We start from the raw sequence: 18,015 nt of genomic DNA, 5'->3' as shown, positions 1-18,015 counted from the left end.
GGCTTGATATTTTTAGGTTCACAAGATCTATAGTAAACAGATTCCTACTATCTCTTTCTACTAATCTAGTTCCCTGACCTAGATTTGTTTATTGGATATATATGTAGAACCTACATATAGATATTTTACTTTAGACTTTTTATATACCGCCTAACTATTATATGATTAGGTGATATATAATGAAGAATCTTCATATAATGAAGATTTCGTGTTCCTCCTCAATACTAAGCATTAATATAATTTCAAGGCAATTTTTAAGTATTTTCTTACTTTTGGTTTTCAGTCTATGTGACTTGATAATACAGGTCTTTGTTAATGTTTGTTATGTGCACTTGGCTTTAATACTTACTATTATGATAAATTATCTTAACCCTGAAAATCCCTTCTTCCCCTTTCCTTTGAAACCCTGTGAGGGACCTGATGTATATAATAGCTGTTCAATGTCTATTTTATTTCAGAGTGGTGGTGCAGAATGAGAGGAGAGAAGAGTGGACGTCTCTCCTTGTGACCATTAAAAAACTCTTTATCCAGTATCCAGTGTTGGTGCGACTGGAACAGGCAGGTACTGCATTCATATGACAGAAAGTGCAGCAGGGAAAGGAGGTGTAGGATGGAGGCTGGCAGTCAAGAGGCTTATGTTTGCTTCCTTCCCAGTGCTGGGCAGAGTTTCTGCTTCTGGTCAGGTTTCTATTTTCATTTGGGTCTGATTGTTCATTATGTATGCAGTAAGTTCAATAGTGTACCTACTACAGGGTAGGGGGACCTCTGAAGCCAGTCACTCTCCACTTTCCACTTCTTTAAGAGTTCATCTTTCATGAGATACTTTTCCTTCTCTTGTGTCTTTTGCTTCAGAGGGCTTTCCTCAAGGAGACAATTCTACCTCAGCACAAGGAAACTACCTAGAGGCCATCAATCTGTCCTTCAATGGTGAGTAGGGACACCAGTCATGGTGATCTGGCATCTATCTTGTTTACCACAAGATAAACTATGAACTTCTTTTTACTAATGTCCAAAGACCCATATCCAGCTGAAGATCTCTCCACTCATGTATTCCAAAGATTAACTGGAAGCAGTAACTTCTGATTGAACAGGTTTTTTTTTTTTTTAATGTTTTATTTATTTCTGAGAGAGAGAGAGACAGTGTGAACAGGGGAGGGTCAGAGAGAGAAGGAGATACAGAATCTGAAACAGGCTCCAGGCTCGAGCTAGCTGTCAGCACAGAGCCCGACGTGGCGCTCCAACCCACAAACCGTGAGATCATGACCTGAGCCAAAGTCAGATGCTCAACTGACTGAGCCATCCAGGCACCCCTGATTGAACAATTTTAATGGCCAACATTTAGCTGTTAGATCTTCCATTTGGAATTAATTTGCTATTCTCATCTGCTTCTCATGGTAACCTGAGAATAAAGAGCTGGAGGGAATCTTCCTTGGGCTGTTTCACTAAAAACTCCTATTCTCTACCCTATCCCTCAATTGCTTCTAAATAATTTTTTAATCTTTTTTTTTTTACCTTTATCTATTTTGAGAGAGAGAGAGAAAGCATGTGCGTGCAAGTGGGGGAGGGGCAGAAGAGAGAGAGAATCCCAAGCAGACTCCACACTGTCAGTGTGAGCCTGGTGTAGAGTTTGAACTCACAAACCATGAGATCATGACCTGAGCCAAAGTTGGATGCTTAACTGACTGAACCACTCAGGAACCTCAGGCTTTTTTTTTTTTTTTTTAAATTACAAAAGGAACCCATGTTCTAAAATTATAATAATCAGAGGTGTATCAAGTAACAATGAAGATCTCCTTCCTTCCTCTACTGTCAGTTCCCTTCCAAGAGGGAATCTTTTTAACAGTGTGGTGTGACTTCTATATGTTTGTCTCTGGATGTGTTACCTGATATGCTTTGTTTGTAAATTACAGAAACCTACTGATTGGTTTACACAAAAGAAAAAATTACTCTCATGATAAAGGGACCTGGTGGGGCCTCAGGAAAGGCTTGAACATTATTCAGAAGAAGGTGGGGAACAAAGTGGCTCTAGGAAATACAGCAGCAGGTATTCCTGGAGCATTGTTTAGCTCCCAGCTCTGTTGTCAGCTCTCTGCTCTCTGTTTAGAATTCAGTGTTCCCATAAGAGAGTCTGATTGGCACAGCTGTGGTTAGGCTTCCATTGACACTGGCCAGTAGTGGAAGTAATGATGTGTGGTCACTTCATTGTGCTTATAACCTGCTGTGTGTCTACACCAAGGTGCTGGGATTCTAAAGTATGGGGNAGGTTTAGGAGGAACTTAATGGAGGACCGTGGGGGAGAAGAAGGGGGGAAATAGTGGGGGAGAGGGAGGGAGGCAAACCATTAGAGACTCTTGAATACTGAGAACAAACTGAGGACTGATGGTATGGGGGGAGGGGAAGGGGGTGAGGGCATGGAGGAGAGCACTTGTTGGGATGGGCACTGGGTGTTATATGGAAACCAACTTGATAATAAACTATTAAAAAGGTGGGGGGAATGTATGGGGTCTCTTTTTTTTTTTTTAATTTATTTTGAGAGAAGAGGGAAAGAGAGAAGGAGAGAGAGAATTCTAGGCAGGTTTTGCACTGTCACCGTCGAGCCTGAGGAGGGGCTTGAACACATGAACTGTGAGATCATGACATGAGCTGAAATCAAGAGTCAGGCACCCAAGTGTGGAGTCTTTTATTAGTAAATCTTTTTGTCATATTGGAGTATCTTTGGTTTTCCAAAGTAAGGATTGTACAGGACAGAAATAAAAATTAAGTTGCCAAATTTGCAAAGTCATCTCAGGATTCTGTCCACTCTTTTAAATATTGTCTTAAATTAATATTTCATTTTTGTAAGTTTCAATACAGACTCATTTATGGATTGTTTAAATTAATGACATGAAATTTGGGCATTTAAGACTACACAAGGTTAAATATGAGGCATCAACGAGGGAGTGTTAACAAAGGCAACAGTGGCATAGCTTGTGTTCAAATTCTTAATGTAGAAGGGGAAAGGCAAATGTGCACACGACTAACTAGAATTTAGGTCCGAGTTGGCAATTGCTGCAATAGAAACATGGACAAAATACTCTGAGGGCACAGAGACGCTTGCAAGTAGCTTGTTTCTGAAAAGCTGTAACATCTTCATTTGGGAACTTTTACTTTGTTTCAAGTGTTTGACAAGCACTACATCAACCGCAACTTTGACCGAACTGGGCAGATGTCTGTGGTGATCACACCAGGGGTCGGTGTGTTTGAAGTGGACCGTCTACTCATGATCTTGACCAAGCAGCGAATGATAGATAATGGTAATGCTCCCTGGTTTGCACTGTCTCCAAGTGTTTATAACCTGACTTACTCTCAGAACTCTGAGCTTTCCCTTTGTGCATCAGAGATCCTGAGGATGTGAATAATGTTAGGGGACAAAAAGAATTCTATGGTCAAATTGGTTTGGGAAATGGTGAGCCATACACAGTTTAAGCAGATACCCTAATTGCAGGTTTTAATTTGTTAGTATATCTTTTTTATCTCTAGTGGGTATAACAGGTACCCAGTTTTCCAAACATAGGTAACACTGGAGAACTCTTTTTGGGGGGATTGTTTCAAGGAACCAGTGTATCATCAGCCCATCTTGGGGATTCCTGTCAGATCATCTGATCTAGGCCTCCCTCTGTGATGTGTCATGCTTTCCCAACTTGTAACCCTGACTCCATGAAATTTGGGCTTCAAAAAGATGGGGGTGAAGTGTAAATCCTGGGTTGATTAAGAAGCTCTGTTAAACAGTATGGATTGTTTTGCTGTCTTACTGAAATTTCAAGATTCCTTTTCCTTTTTGGCCATTCCTTTAGTAATAGAGGCCTGGGTTGTCTTTTTGACAAATCATGATCTACACAGCATTCCAAGGCTAATTGTCAAGCACTCAATAATGGCAGGTGTGATGGGACCTGGTAAAGAGGAAGCAGACAAAATGCATCTCTTTCCTTTTTTGTTGTGTAGGCAGCCCTGTGAGGTTATAAATCATAGGATGGAAAGTCGGCTTTGCCTCATACCTTGACTTAGTTAAGTAATATTGTCAATAGATTGAGATACTTATCTCTACTTCTTCCCACCCTTACCCACACCCTAAACTCTTTTTGTCTTCTCTTTTTTAGGAATTGGCGTGGACTTGGTGTGCATGGGGGAGCAACCATTACATGCTGTCCCATTGTTCAAGGTAATTCGATTTTGGATTGCTTACTAAAGGCCAGTCTCTAGTACTAGAGTGATCTTGAGACTACTTAAAAATAGAAAAGCTGAAACAGTTCCACATCCTACTTGTTTTCTAGCTGATCTTTGCACTGGCTTTTTCCCTTCCAGCTACATAATCGAAGTGTACCTCGTGATTCTCGGCTGGGTGATGACTATAATATTCCTCACTGGATAAACCACAGGTGGGTGTAACCTTGATTCAATGTAGATAATAAGGGTGTTGAATAACTTCCTTGCCATTTTCTCTTCACATCTGTTAAGTTCTTACTATAATACTTTTTGTCGGGGCGCCTGGGTGGCTTAGTCGGTTAAGCGTCCGACTTTCGCTTAGGTCATGATCTCGCGGTTCGTGGGTTCAAGCCCCGCGTCGGGCTCTGTGCTGACTGCCAGCTCAGAGCCTGGAGCCTAGGGGCGCCTGGGTGGCTTAGTCGGTTAAGCGTCCGACTTTCGCTTGGGTCATGATCTCGCGGTTCGTGGGTTCGAGCCCTGCGTCAGGCTCTGTGCTGACTGCCAGCTCAGAGCCTGGAGCCTNACACCTTTTATCAAGAAAATGTGGAAACCAAAGTTCTAACATTTGCTTAGAGCTTCTGTACATGCAAAGCAGTGACAGTAACATAAGAACAGTCTAGAGTGAAAAAAATAAAAGCATATTTTGAAGGACTTATTTTTTTNTCACTGGGTTGTTTGTTTTTCGGGTGTGAAGTTTGGTGAGTTCCTTATAGATTCTGGATATTAACCCTTTATCTGATATGTTGAAGGACTTATTTTTATTATTAACCTCCGTTCCTACTATTCACAACTCCCACAGACCATAGCCGACCAACATTGTACTTGGCATTCTCATTTGTAGAGAAATCCCTGTGTCTCTTCTTCACATGAGACAAGGCCTCAGTGTTTCTGCTGATTGAGGCTCAGGTCTGGTGTCTTTCATGCCTCTGTCAGAGCCACTGCCTTATCCCATTCCTCATTTTTTTTTAAGTTTATGTATTTATTTTGAGAGAGAGAGAGAGAGACAGCCTGAGTAGGGGAGGGGCAGAGAGAGAGAGGGAAAGAAAGAGAATCCCAAGCAGGCTCCATGTTGCCAATGCAGAGCCCAACACGGGGCTCAAATCCATGAAACTGTGAGATCATGACCCGAGCTGAAACTAACAGAGGCTTAACTGACTGAGCCACCCAGGTGCCCCCAGTCCTCATTCTTTTTTGATGATAATCTTCATAGTATGTCTATTTCTGATCACTTTTCCTTCATTCAGTCCTTTAGAACAGGGTTTCTCAACCTGTATACTACTGACATTTTGGGCCAGATCATTCTTTTGTTGTTGGAGCTATGCCCAGTGCATTGTAGCCTGTTGAGCAGCATCCCTGGTCTCCACCCACTAGATGCCAACAGCACCCACCCCCAGTGTGACAACCAGAATGTCTGCAGGAACCATGACTAAGTGAATTTTCCTATCAGAAAACCTGGAGAAGGGCACCTGGGTGGCTCAGTCAGTGGAGCATCTGACTCTTGGTTTCAGCTCAGGTCATATTCTCAGTTTGTGAATTTGAGCCCCGTGTCAGAGTCTGCACTGAGNAGAGACAGACACAAGCAGGGGAGGGACAGAGAGAGACGGAGACACAGAATCCAAAGCAGGCCCCAGGCTCTGAGCGATCAGCACAGAGCTTGATGCGGGGCTCGAATCCATGAACCACAAGATCATGACCTGAGCCAAAGTTGGACGTTCAACTGACTGAGCCACCCAGGCACCCTTCATGATTTTTTAAAAATGCCTGCATGTTTATGGAGAATTCACTTGAAAATCTTGGAAACTGAGGAGGGAAATAATTTAGACTAAAAAACAGAAAAATTTTAAAAAATCAAACACCTATAGCATTGCCACATGCCTCTTGGGTGGCAGATTCCTCCTGCCCCCACTAACAGTCACTTTAAACCAGTGGTTTTCTTCTTTCCTTAAGCAACAGAGCCCCTTTTTCTAAGTAAAAATCTTACTTGCAACCAAATATATGATAGTGAAAAGTTTTTTTTTGTTGTTGTTTATTTATTTTGAGAAAGAGAAAGTGAGAGAGCAGGGGAGGGCAGAGAGAGAAGAAGAGAGAGAATCTCAAGCAGGCTCCACACTGTCAATGCAGTGCCCAACGTAGGGCTCAAAGTCCCAAATCGCAAGATCACGACTTGAGCTGAAGTTGGATGGACACTTGACTGATTAAAGCACCCAGGTGCCCCAATGTTACTGTTATTTATTTACTAAAAAATTTTTTTTGACTTACTAAATTTATTTTTTGAGAGAGAGAGAGACAGAGTATGAGTGGGGAAGGGGCAGAGAGAGAGGGAGACACAGAATCTGAAGCAGGCTCCAGGCTCTGAGCTGTCAGCACAGAGCCTGATGCACAGCTCAAACTCACAAGTCATATGATCATGACCTGAGCCAAAGTCAGATGTTTAATTGACTGAGCCACCCAGGTAACCCACTTACTTTTTTTAATATTTATTTTATTAGTTATTTTGAGAGAGAGAGAGCAAGCGAGCATGTGCAGGGGAGGGACAGAGAGAGAGAGGAGAGAGAGAATCCCAAGCAGACTCCATACTCAGCACGGAGCCTGATGGAGGGCTCAGTCCCACAACTATGAGATCAGGACCTGAGCCAAAACCAAGAGTCAGATGCTTAACTGACTGAGCTACCCAGGCGCCCCTGGTGTTACTGTTATTTTAAAACAGTAAAATAGGGGCGCCTGGGTGGCTCAGTCAGTTGAGCATCTGACTTGGGCTTAGGCCATGACCTCGTGGTTTGTGGGTTTGAGCTCAGCGTTGGGCTTTGTGCTGATAGCTATCTCAGAGCCTATAGCCTGTTTCAGATTCTGTGTCTCCCTCTCTCTCTGACCCTCCCCTGCTCATGCTGTCTCTCTCTCAGAAATAAGTATAACATTTAAAAAATAATAAAAAAAAACAGTAAAATAATACTTTGAATTTTTTAACTTATTTCACAGACCAATGTATCTTAACATTATATATTTATTTATTTATTATTGAGAGACAGAGCATGAGCATGGGAGGGGAAGACACAGAATCTGAAGGAAGCTCCAGGCTCTGAGCTGTCAGCACAGAGTCCAACGCGGGGCTCAGACTCTGAGACCATGAGATCATGACCTGAGCCAATGTTGGATGCTTAACCAACTGAGCCACCCAGGCACCCCTGTATCTTCTTTTTTTAAAGCATTTTCTTTTTTTTTTCTTTAAAGTTTATCCACTTGTTCTGAGAGAGTGTGTATGTGCAAGTGTGCATGAGCAGGGGAGGGGCAGAGAGAGAGGGAGAGAGAGAACCCCAAGCAGACTCCACACTGTCAGCACAGAGCCAGATGTGGGGCTCAGTCCCATGAACCATGAGATCATGACCTGAGCCAAAATCAAGAGTCAGATGCTCAACCAATTAAGCCTCCCAGATGCCCTAATGTATCTTCTTTTTTATCGGTTCTCAAATTAGATTTGGATTTGTAATCATATTTTATTTTATATATATACATGTATATATGTATAGAGAAAGAGAAACAGGGAGGGAGAGAGGGAGAGTATGAGACAGGGAGGGGGCAGAGGAAGAGAGAGAGAGAATCCTAAGCAGGCTACATACTCAGGGTGGCATCCCAAATGGGGCACAATCCCATGGCCCTGGGATCATGGCATGAGCCGAAATAAAGAGTCAGTGCTCGACCAACTGAACCACCTGTGTGCCCCCCGATTTGTAATCTTTGAATAGTCATTCAGAGTTTAAAAAAATTTTTTTTAATGTTTGTTTTTGGGAAAAAGGGAGTGGGGGAGAGGCAGAGAGAGGAGAGAAAGAATCCCAAGCAGGCTCTGTGCTGCCAGCACAGAGTCAGATGCAGGACTCACCCCGTGAACCATGAGACCGTTACCTGAGCCAAAACCAAGAGTTGGACACTTACCCGACTGTGACACTCAGGTACCCCTGAATAGACATTTTGATTATTTTTCCAAAAGAAAATAGCAACTGTTTAATTTTATACCATATTTTATTGTTTTATGTTCAGTTTAGGAAATAATTAAAGGAGAGTAGCTATTACACACACAAAATTGTATATGAATTTAAACCTTGTAATTTCCTCAAATTTTAATTAATAATAACTTGAAGGTTTCCTGATATATCACTTTATTTTTCATCCTAAATTGTCTCTCTGATATCATTTAAGATGGACAATAGATTCACACATGTAGGGCTTCAGAATCTAAAAGCTGGGATGGCCTGAGGCCTGCTTTTCACATCTTACTTTGAGCTTTGTTTGCATGAGCCACTCAGGGACAGGAGCAGAGGGCTTGTGACCGGAGATGCATGGTTGCTTGTAAGGGCCATTATTCTTATCCTGTCCACTAGCCTCTTCAGAATCATCCCGCAAGGCCAGAGACCTTACTTGAAGCATAATCATATTGTCTTCAGTGAAAATTTATTCTCCAGGTATTATTGGCTAGTAATGAAAATTGATCCAAAAAGTAAATTAGTAACAGATACATAAGAGTTACAAAACTGGCATTTGAGGATGTCACAGCTATCCTGTTTTAGAGATCATAGAAACCCTCCAGTCACACTGGATAGGTGAGAAACCTGAGTTCTAGGAGAGTAACTTGGCTTGCCAAGGATTGAGCAGCAAGTTCATGGCAAAGCTGAAGGTGTTGGTTTAAACCATTTGAAATTGTGATTTTTACAATGGTTTTGACCTTCTAATACAGCAATTTCACATGGATAAATCTAATAGAAACCCATTCTTCTGTATAATATTACTTTAATTCTCAGATCTTTTGCAATTAATGTCTGGAAAGCAAGCAGCATCCTCTACTTGGTACTTATCTTGGTACCACTCTGAGGAGCCAAGTCCCAGAGGCTAGTTGGACTTCAGGTCTGACTGTAGTTAGTATTCTTTTTTTTTTTTTCCAAAAAATTTTTTTTAAAGTTTATTCATTTTGAGAGAGACGGAGAGAGGGAGCAGGGAGGGACAGAGAGAGAGGGAAAGAGAGAATCCCAAGCAGGCTCCGTACTGCCAGCACAGAGCCCAACACAGGGTTTGAACTCATGAAATGTGAGATCATGACCTGAGCCGGAACCAAGAGCTAGATGTGTAACTAACTGAGTCACCCAGATGCCCCTCTTTTTTTTTTTTAGTTTATTTATTTATTTTGAGAGAGACAGAGAGCGCACAAGTGGAGGAGAGGCAGAGAGGGAGAGAGATAAAATCCTGAGCAAGCTCCCCACCAACAGCACAGAGCCCAATGCAGGGCTGGCACCCATGAACTGTGAGATCATGACCTGAGCTAAAGTTGAATGCTTAATCGACCGAACCACCCAGGCACCCCGCAGTTGGTATTCTTATGTTATGCACATAATGCATAATGTGTTAGTTACTGGATTGCCCCTACAGTTCACTGGTTATCTATTGATAAACTTTTTTTTTTGGCTTATGATCAGAGTTATGATGGAAGATGAGGATTGGTTATTAATCAAAACATCTTTCCAACAAGTTAATTATGGATAAAAGAGACTATAGAGACATGCCTAAGAAATGGAAAAGGCTGTACATCCTCTTTTTATTCATTTATTCATTATACCCAGGGCAAGGTTGGGTCTCCCAGTTTTCTTGTGTGTCTGACATGACTACATTAAGATATGATTTTCAGAGGCACCTGGTGGCTCAGTCAGCTGTGTCCCAGTCTTGGTTTCAGTTCAGGTTATGATCTTGGGGTTTGTTAGTTTGAGACCCATGTCGAGCTCCATACTGACGGTGTAGAGCCTGCTTCATATTCTCTCTCTGGCCCTTCCCTGCTCATGCTCTCTCTCTCTCTCTCAAAATAAATACACTTTAAAAAAATGATATGATTTTCAAAGGGATAAGAATTTGATGATTTGTGTTCTCTTTTCTTGAGACCATTTTTTTCTTTCCTTGCCTGAGTTATTCTTGCTTACCAAGTGCTGTTCAACCCAAGAGTGATAAAGACTGCCCTTGGGCCCGGCATTGTGCCAAATATCAAGAAAGCAAAAGTATGGTGTAAATAAATGTAATCCCTGCCAGGAGAAGGAAATTCTCATCCAGTTAGGAATCAGGACTAGCATGAAACAGTGGGAAAAAAAAGAATAGAACAGTAATTAAAATCATATTTAATTTTCTGTAGTAATTACAGAACAAGTTAGAATTGGAGGAATCAAGGAAGCCTCAGACATAGGCAGTCACGAGAGGGCTAATCCATGACTGGGGTTTCAACTTAAACTTTAAAATGAAAGGGGTTTAAATTAATGACCCTTTTTTCTTTCACAGTTTCTATACATCCAAAAGCCAGCTCTTTTGTAACAGTTTCACCCCACGAATAAAACTGGCAGGAAAGAAGGTAGGTGTCATCGACCTGCAGAGTCTTCAGGGAGTGTCCCACACTGACATGGTTATTTTGATCCTGGGATATGCCCTTCTACCCCATGGTCATGAGTAGAGTTCAAGAGCTTTTTTTGTCTTAGAACTTTATGATTTTCCACATTAAATACATAAATAACAAGGCAAACCCCCAGACTATAAGAAATATTTCTGGGAAAACTATGACAACTCTTTTCAGTTCTTTAATAATGAATATTTTTGTTATGATGTGACTGGTTTATTCAGATACCAGGACCTCTCAGATACCTTTGGGGACAAAGACATGGGCAGACATTGCAGCAAAGGGGAAATATGATGTAAAGGTCACATCTTGGCAGTAGTTAAAAAAATACAAANTTATTTTATTTTATATTTTATTTTATTTATTAAAAATTTTTTTTAATGTCTATTTTATTTTTGAGAGAGAGAGAGTGCGAGCAGGGAAGGGGCAGAGAGAGAGACACACACACAGAATCCAAAGCAGGCTCTAGGCTGTGAGCTGTCAGCACAGAGCCAGATGTGGGGCTCCAGCTCACAAACCGTGAGACCATGACCTGATCTGAAGTCAGATGCTTAACCAACTCAGCCACCCAGGCGCCCCTATTTTATTTAAAGTTTATTTATTTTTGAGAGGGAGAGAGAGCAAGTGAGCACAGGGGAAGGGCAGAGAGAGAAGGAAACACAGAATCTGAAGCAGGCTCCAGGCTCTGCACTGTGAGCACACAGCTTGATATGGGGCTCGAACTCACGAATCATGAGATTGTGACCTGAGCTGAAGTTGGATGCTTAAACAACTGGGCCACCCAGGCACCCCTAACGATTTTACTTTTAAGTAATCTCTATACCTAACGTGGGGTTCAAACTTAGAACCCTGAGACTGAGAGTCATATACTCCACCAGCTGAACCTGCCAGGTGGCCCTGCTTACCAAAAGGTTTAAAACAAAATAATTATACCAAGTCCTGGAAAAAGTGGTGACACTGGTGCTTGAGTACCTGGTTGGTGTACAATACTTATGAAAGCAGTTCAGCCATGTGTATCAAGGGCAGTGCAAACGTTTATGCCATTTGACCAGAGAATTCCATTTTTGGGCATATGGTCTAAGGAAATAATTGTGAATATTGAGTGCAAATAAGGTCTTTATATAATAGTTAGAAGTTGAGAGTAGTAGAGAAATGACTAAATAAACCATGAAATATCACTCAATGTAATATATTGCCAGTCAATAAAAATACCAGTTTTAAGAACCTTTAAAGGTGTTTTTGATGTAACGTGAAGAGAAAAACAGACTATTGCATAGGTAGGTGGCATACCCATCCGTCTGCCTGTTTCTAACAGAGCTAAACTGTAAAAATGGCTCTATTGTGATCGTGTTAGTATCAGGGCCATTTTTTCCCTTTTTTTGGGGGGGATAAGGGGTTAATGGTACTCTTCTAATAAGGAAAATAATAATTTCGAGGAATATGAAGACTCCTTCTAAAATGGGCTTTATCAAGTAGTGAAATGCTAAGAGAAGGGATTCTGCCTAGAAAGGTCCACCTCCTGCCCTCTGAGGTTTTATGCCTTCATTACAACCCTTCTGGGCAAAGTGGAACATGGAGGAACTTCTCTGTATATGATAATTTTAAAGAAGAATGGGTATTGTTATAGAAGTTTAAAGGGTCCTGAAAAAGATTTATTTGAAAAAAAAGGAAAAGCTCTGTCCGTTTTCTTTCTATCCCTGTACAGCATTTTAGCAAACTGGGTGATCTCTTGTAGGTGTAGGCAGACCAGTGAGAGCACCGTGCTGAAAGGGGCAGCACAAATGCAGGGTTTGGGGGCAGGTAGGTCACACATACTGCTGGACTGACCAAGAGCATGAAGGGCTGGGCTTGGATTTGGCTCTGCCACCTGCTAACTGTATGACTTGAGGAAATGCCTTTTTCTCTCTAGAACTGAATGTCCTCATCTGTAAGGTAGGGTACACACCTCCATTGGATAGAGTTTTGAGGGCAAACAAGGTGTGAGATGGGCCTGGTAGGGCCACGCTGATGTAGGTAGGCCTCAGGTGTTCGCTTCTGCCTTCCCATCAGCTACAGGAATGGATAAGGCATGTTTCTACCCAGGAGAGCAGCCACCTATATGCTGTGCCTTGTGATAAGTTCTATTTTAGCAGAGAAGGAAGTGATTAATTATCTATTTAATTTTACAGCCTGCCTCTGAGAAATCAAAAAATGGCCGTGATACATGTGAGTATTTTTGGGACCTCCTTTTGTCACTTGTAGAAAGAGTCCACTAACCCATGTTAACAAGATTATGTGAGGTCACATAAGCAGTTCACAGCCAAGTTGGAAGACCAGAGTCCCCTTTGGAAGGTCTCTTAACCGCCTTGTATATTTTTGTCTTGTCGACTGGAAAATAGATGCTGACAGACCTTGCTTTTCTTTTCCATTGGTCAATTGTAGGGATCAGGCATAAAGTTTTAAAGTACTAACCATACTACATATTAAGAGGGTCTTTTTTTTTTTTAAGTGGGATCACAGAAGAATGATATACTACCTAAACCTTCTCCTTAATTTAGTGCTACAATCTTTTCTATATCACTTTGACATGTTAGTCATTTAATTTCAAGAATCTGATGAATGGGTTATTATCCCACTTTTTTCAGGGGGACATGATGGTGATCACCTGTGTCATGTGGATTTTGATGAAGGGCCTCTGAAAGCATCTGATTGAAATGTGTTTTAATGACCATTCCTGTGATTTATTCATTTCAGCTCTTGGGACTCCAAAAGAATCTGAGAACGCCCTTCCCATCCAAGTAGATTATGATGCTTACGACGCCCAAGTGTTCAGGCTGCCAGGCCCATCCCGGGCTCAGCGCCTCGCCACCTGCAGGTTTTTTGCCAGATTCCCTTTGGGTTGGACATGAAAATTGCTTGGGAAGACCTTAGGGCCTGCAGGGACCTTCATGAGAGCAACCTTGAAAATGTTTTAAATTAAAATTAGCCAAATGGAAACTATACCACATAGTTTTGCACCTATTTTGTTAGCTATATTTGCAATAAGTATTGTCCCAAATAAGGGGAGTGTTCTTCTGCTTCTTCTAATCAAGCAATTCACAAATTCTAGAATCTTTTTCTTACTGGGTTGCCACTAATATATATATAGATAGATAGATTTGGCGCCCAAAGTTTCTTTGGGAGTTTTTATTCCCAGAGACTTTTCTGTCTTTAATTCTTGATTTTTAAGTTTGCTCCATGTTATTTTGGTCATGATAGTTTTTAATTATGCTATAGTCAGATTTGCCATTTCTGAGTCTTATGTAAAAAGGCCATGTCTAGCCCAGGGCTTTGGGGTTTTTTTTTTTTACCCCTAGTGGACTAAATACCATGAGCCCATTTTCTAGATTTCTTAAATATGCATGTTTATTTATTATTACTATTTTGTAATATTTATTTATTTTTGAGATACAGAGGGAGACAGAGCATGAGCAGGGAAGGGACAGAGAGAGAGGGAGACACAGAATCCGAAGCAGGCTCCAGGCTCTGAGCTGTGAGCACAGAGCCCAATGCAAGGCTTGAACCCACAGACCTCGAGATGATGACCTGAGCTGAAGTCAGACACTTAACTGACTGAGACACCCAGGCGCCCCAAATATGCACGTTTATTTAAGCACAAGTGTTTGGAAGAATATTCCATCTCTTCATATTGGCAATTGAGCTTACAGTAGCCACATGATTGTCTTCTGTCCTTTTCTCTCATCCCATCCTAAGATGAAAACATTTAGAACTCAGACATAAAACATTTCCTAAATGTTTAGAATATTTAGTGTCATTAGCCACAGTTCTCCTACACATAGATCTGCTTAGGGGCTTGGTAGCACTTTCCTTCCAAATATTTAAAAATGCTCGCTCGCGCTCTCTCTCTCTCTCTCTCTCTCTCACACACACACACACACATAAATAAAAAATAAAATAAAAATGCTTTTATAGTCCAAAATCTTGGTTTTCTTTTTTCTAAACAAAGATGGCAAGAAATGTTATTTCAGAAACTTAGGTCTTATGCTTCGTGAGGGAACTGACTGTGTCTTAATCATACTCTGTCCCCCTGCACAGCATTAAGGATACACTGTTGCCCAGATATTTATTGTTACAATAATGTATATGCAGACAGCCCAGGGGATCTATTTTCAGGCTCTATTTAAGCTCTGACTTAAGACAAAATCCTTCCAGGAGGAAACAGAACAGCTCTGATGCCCAAGGGGGAGCCCTATCTATGGTTGCTAACTCTTCCATTCTGAATTTTTGCCTCCCCATTGGGCTTCTCCCCTTTTGATCCTTCCTCCTACTGCTTCCAGAGGTTTTCCCCTTAGGTACGTTAATGTTTTAATTAGGGTACATGGGGTTTTTTTAAGCCTTTTTTAAGGAAATGTTCAAACATGCTCAAATAGAGTAGCATAATGAAGAGTGATCTGTGTCTTGTCTGCTTCATTTCACTACTTTCCCCACATTTTACATTTTGCTGGAATATTCTAAAGTAAATTCTTTTTTGGGGGCGCCTGGGTGGCTCAGTCGGTTGAGCGTCCGACTAGGCTCAGGTCGTGATCTCACCGTTCATGGGTTCGAGCCCCGTGTCGGGCTCTGTGCTGACAGCTAGCTCAGAGCCTGGAGCCTGCTTCAGATTCTGTATCTCCCTCTCTCTCTGAACCTCCCCTGCTCAGCTCATGCTGTCTCTCTCTCTTAGAAATCAATAAAACATTAAAAAAGTTTTTAAAATAAAATAAATCCTTTTTTAACCTGTAAATATTATAGTGTGTGTCTCTAGCAAGTAAGAGTTAAAAAATAAATTATCCCAAGTACCAAAATTAACACTAATTCTTTAGTATCTTCTAATAGCTAGCCTATATTCAAATTTCCCAGTTGTCTCAAAAATATATTTTTATAGTTGGTTGATTTGAATTGGGACCTAGAGAAGACGCAGACAAAGCATTTGGTTGGAATGTGTTTTTTCTGTGACTGTAGATTATGTTGCTTCCTTCATTTGGCTGATTGTTTTGTTGTAATGTGTAACTTGTCCTCTCTTCTCTGAATTTCCTGTAAACTAGCAATTATCTCTAGAGACCTGATTAGATTTAGGCTCAGTTTTTGGTCCAAGAAGAATTCTAAGGTGGCTGTGTACTTTCTCTTGCATCATATCATATCCTGTCTCGTTGTCCCATTTTCAGTGATATGAGATTGATTGGTGGGATCAAGTAGGGTCAGACTGGAGCAGTCATTCCTTTACAGCCATAACCCTGGGGCTTGGGCCATTTGAGAACTGTCAGTTCTTATGCAATATCTCAAGCTAGTCAAGGCAGAATCACCCCTACATTATTTCTCACTCATAGATCACACTGTGGATTTTTGTTATTAGTTTCCCAAGTAGCTTGGGCTGGTGACAGGTTTTGGTACTTTATTTCTAGGTGGAGCACCATCACTTGCCTGTTGGTAACTCATTGTCTGTCACCTGTCAGGTCTGTGCGAGAGCGGGAGAGTCACAGTCGAAAGAGCGCCAGCTCCTGTGATGTCTCATCCAGCCCTTCCCTGCCCAGCCGCATGCTGCCCACTGAGGAAGTGCGGAGCCAGGCTTCTGATGACAGCTCCCTGGGAAGGAGTGCCAACATCCTGATGATCCCACACCCCCACCTGCACCAGTATGAAGTCAGCAGCTCATTGGGCTATACCAGCACTCGAGGTCAGAGAGTAGAAGCACGGGCACAGCTGGGCAGAGCTGGGGACAGCTTCCTCCCTGTAGCAGGAGATGGGAGGTGATATGACCAGGTGTGGGGTATAGGTCCCATATCTTAATTATTTCCATGCCAGTGCAAAGCATGTAAGTCACCTGAGATGTATGTATATTATACTATTTTTGTCTCTAACACTTTTTCCCCCTTCACTGTAACTGTATACCTTTCCATATGTTAATGTAGAGATTTTCTTAGGCCTAGGGTCAAAGGTGTTTGCTCATTTCCTTATTGCCATTTGTGTTATGCCTAAAACAGCCTCAGTCCCATATTCCACTTTAAGATTTCTCCTCATAGTTACTTCCTAACCTGGCTTGGACTAAGGAGTACAGGTGTTACTTTTTCTGTATCTTATCCTGACTTTTTAAAACTTTTAATTTCGAAATAATTATTGATTCATGGGAAATTGCAAATACACACACACTCGTGTGCACACGGAGGTTCTATGTACCTTTTACTCATTTTCACCATGGCAACATGTTGCATAACTATAGACAACATCAAACCAGGAAACTGACATTGGTACAAGCCACAGAGCCTATTCAAATTTCACTAGTTTTACATACACTCATTTGTGTGTGTGTATTTCTGTGCAGTTTGTTTTATTTTTAAAATGCTTATTTATTTATTTATTTATTTATTTATTTTGAAGGGTTAGGGCAGAGAGAGAGGAAAAGAAGGAATCACAAGTGAGCTCCATACTTTCAGCAGAGAGCCCAATGAGGGGCTCATTCTCACAAACCATGAGATCATGGCCTGAACTGAAATCAAGAACCAGATTAACTGTTGAACCACCCAGGCACCCCTGGGGTTTTTTGTTTGTTTGTTTGTTTGTTTGTTTGTTTGAAGTAAGGTCTATGCCCAACATGGGTCTTGAACTCACAACCTCGAGATCAAGAATCATATGTTCTAAAGACTAAGCCAGCCAGGTGCCCCCCTATGCATTTTTATCACATGTATAGATTTATTTATTTATAATTATAATCATAATTAAATACAGAACTCTTCCATCACCATAAGGCTCTCTTGTGCTACCCCTTTATAGCCGTACACTCTCACTGACCATTCTCTTATTCTATAGTTTTGTTAATTTCAAGGATGTTATATAAATGGAAGCATACCCCTCCTGACTTTTGATCACTGACTTAGGAATGTTGTATACACACAACTGTACCCTGTTGCCCTCCTGGAAGGATTCCCAAAGGGTGAGGAATGTTTTCTATGACCCAGGATATTGAAGGTAAAGTCATTGGCTCCAGCACCATATACACTATGCCAAGAGCCTAGGACAGTTTTTGACTACAGAAAAAAGTTTGCTTGTTTTTTAACTGGTTCAAAGTATAAATAGGAAATGCTGAAAGAGATAGGAGCAGATATTTAATTACATGAGTATAGTATATCACCTATGTCACCTGTATTAGTTAGTTTTAGCAATCAAAGGGATTTTAATACATTTGAAATTTGTAAGTTAGCATTTTCCCACTTTCTGGAAATTTCTAAGTTTGTATGACAGTTACTCCCATTTTGCTGAAAATTTCTTACTAGGATCTGTAACAAAAATTAAAAAACTGAACATTAATTCTTTCAAAACCCTTGTTCGAAAAGCCAGATCTCTGA

General features: G+C 41.2%; 1 protein-coding gene across 6 annotated transcripts in view; it reads left to right on the top strand.

Moving 5' to 3' along the window:
* The window catches only part of DEPDC5 (DEP domain containing 5, GATOR1 subcomplex subunit), a 134,885-nt gene that overhangs the window by 44,100 nt on the left and 72,770 nt on the right, over nucleotides 1-18,015 (top strand). For all 6 annotated transcript variants that reach the window (XM_077761539.1, XM_077761538.1, XM_077761543.1 and 3 more), the window contains exons 13-21: nucleotides 459-562; nucleotides 853-927; nucleotides 3,159-3,293; nucleotides 4,137-4,198; nucleotides 4,342-4,415; nucleotides 10,546-10,615; nucleotides 12,826-12,862; nucleotides 13,391-13,511; nucleotides 16,129-16,349. In XM_077761539.1, the coding sequence (XP_077617665.1) occupies nucleotides 459-562; nucleotides 853-927; nucleotides 3,159-3,293; nucleotides 4,137-4,198; nucleotides 4,342-4,415; nucleotides 10,546-10,615; nucleotides 12,826-12,862; nucleotides 13,391-13,511; nucleotides 16,129-16,349 (899 nt within the window). The remainder of the gene's footprint in view (nucleotides 1-458; nucleotides 563-852; nucleotides 928-3,158; nucleotides 3,294-4,136; nucleotides 4,199-4,341; nucleotides 4,416-10,545; nucleotides 10,616-12,825; nucleotides 12,863-13,390; nucleotides 13,512-16,128; nucleotides 16,350-18,015) is intronic.

Source organism: Crocuta crocuta, unplaced genomic scaffold (assembly GCF_008692635.1).
Source record: "Crocuta crocuta isolate KB4526 unplaced genomic scaffold, BGI_CrCroc_1.0 scaffold348, whole genome shotgun sequence".
Classification (NCBI taxonomy): Eukaryota; Metazoa; Chordata; class Mammalia; order Carnivora; family Hyaenidae; genus Crocuta; species Crocuta crocuta.
The sequence above is the reverse complement of the archived record's forward strand: the minus strand, read 5'-3'. Positions and strand labels throughout refer to the sequence as shown.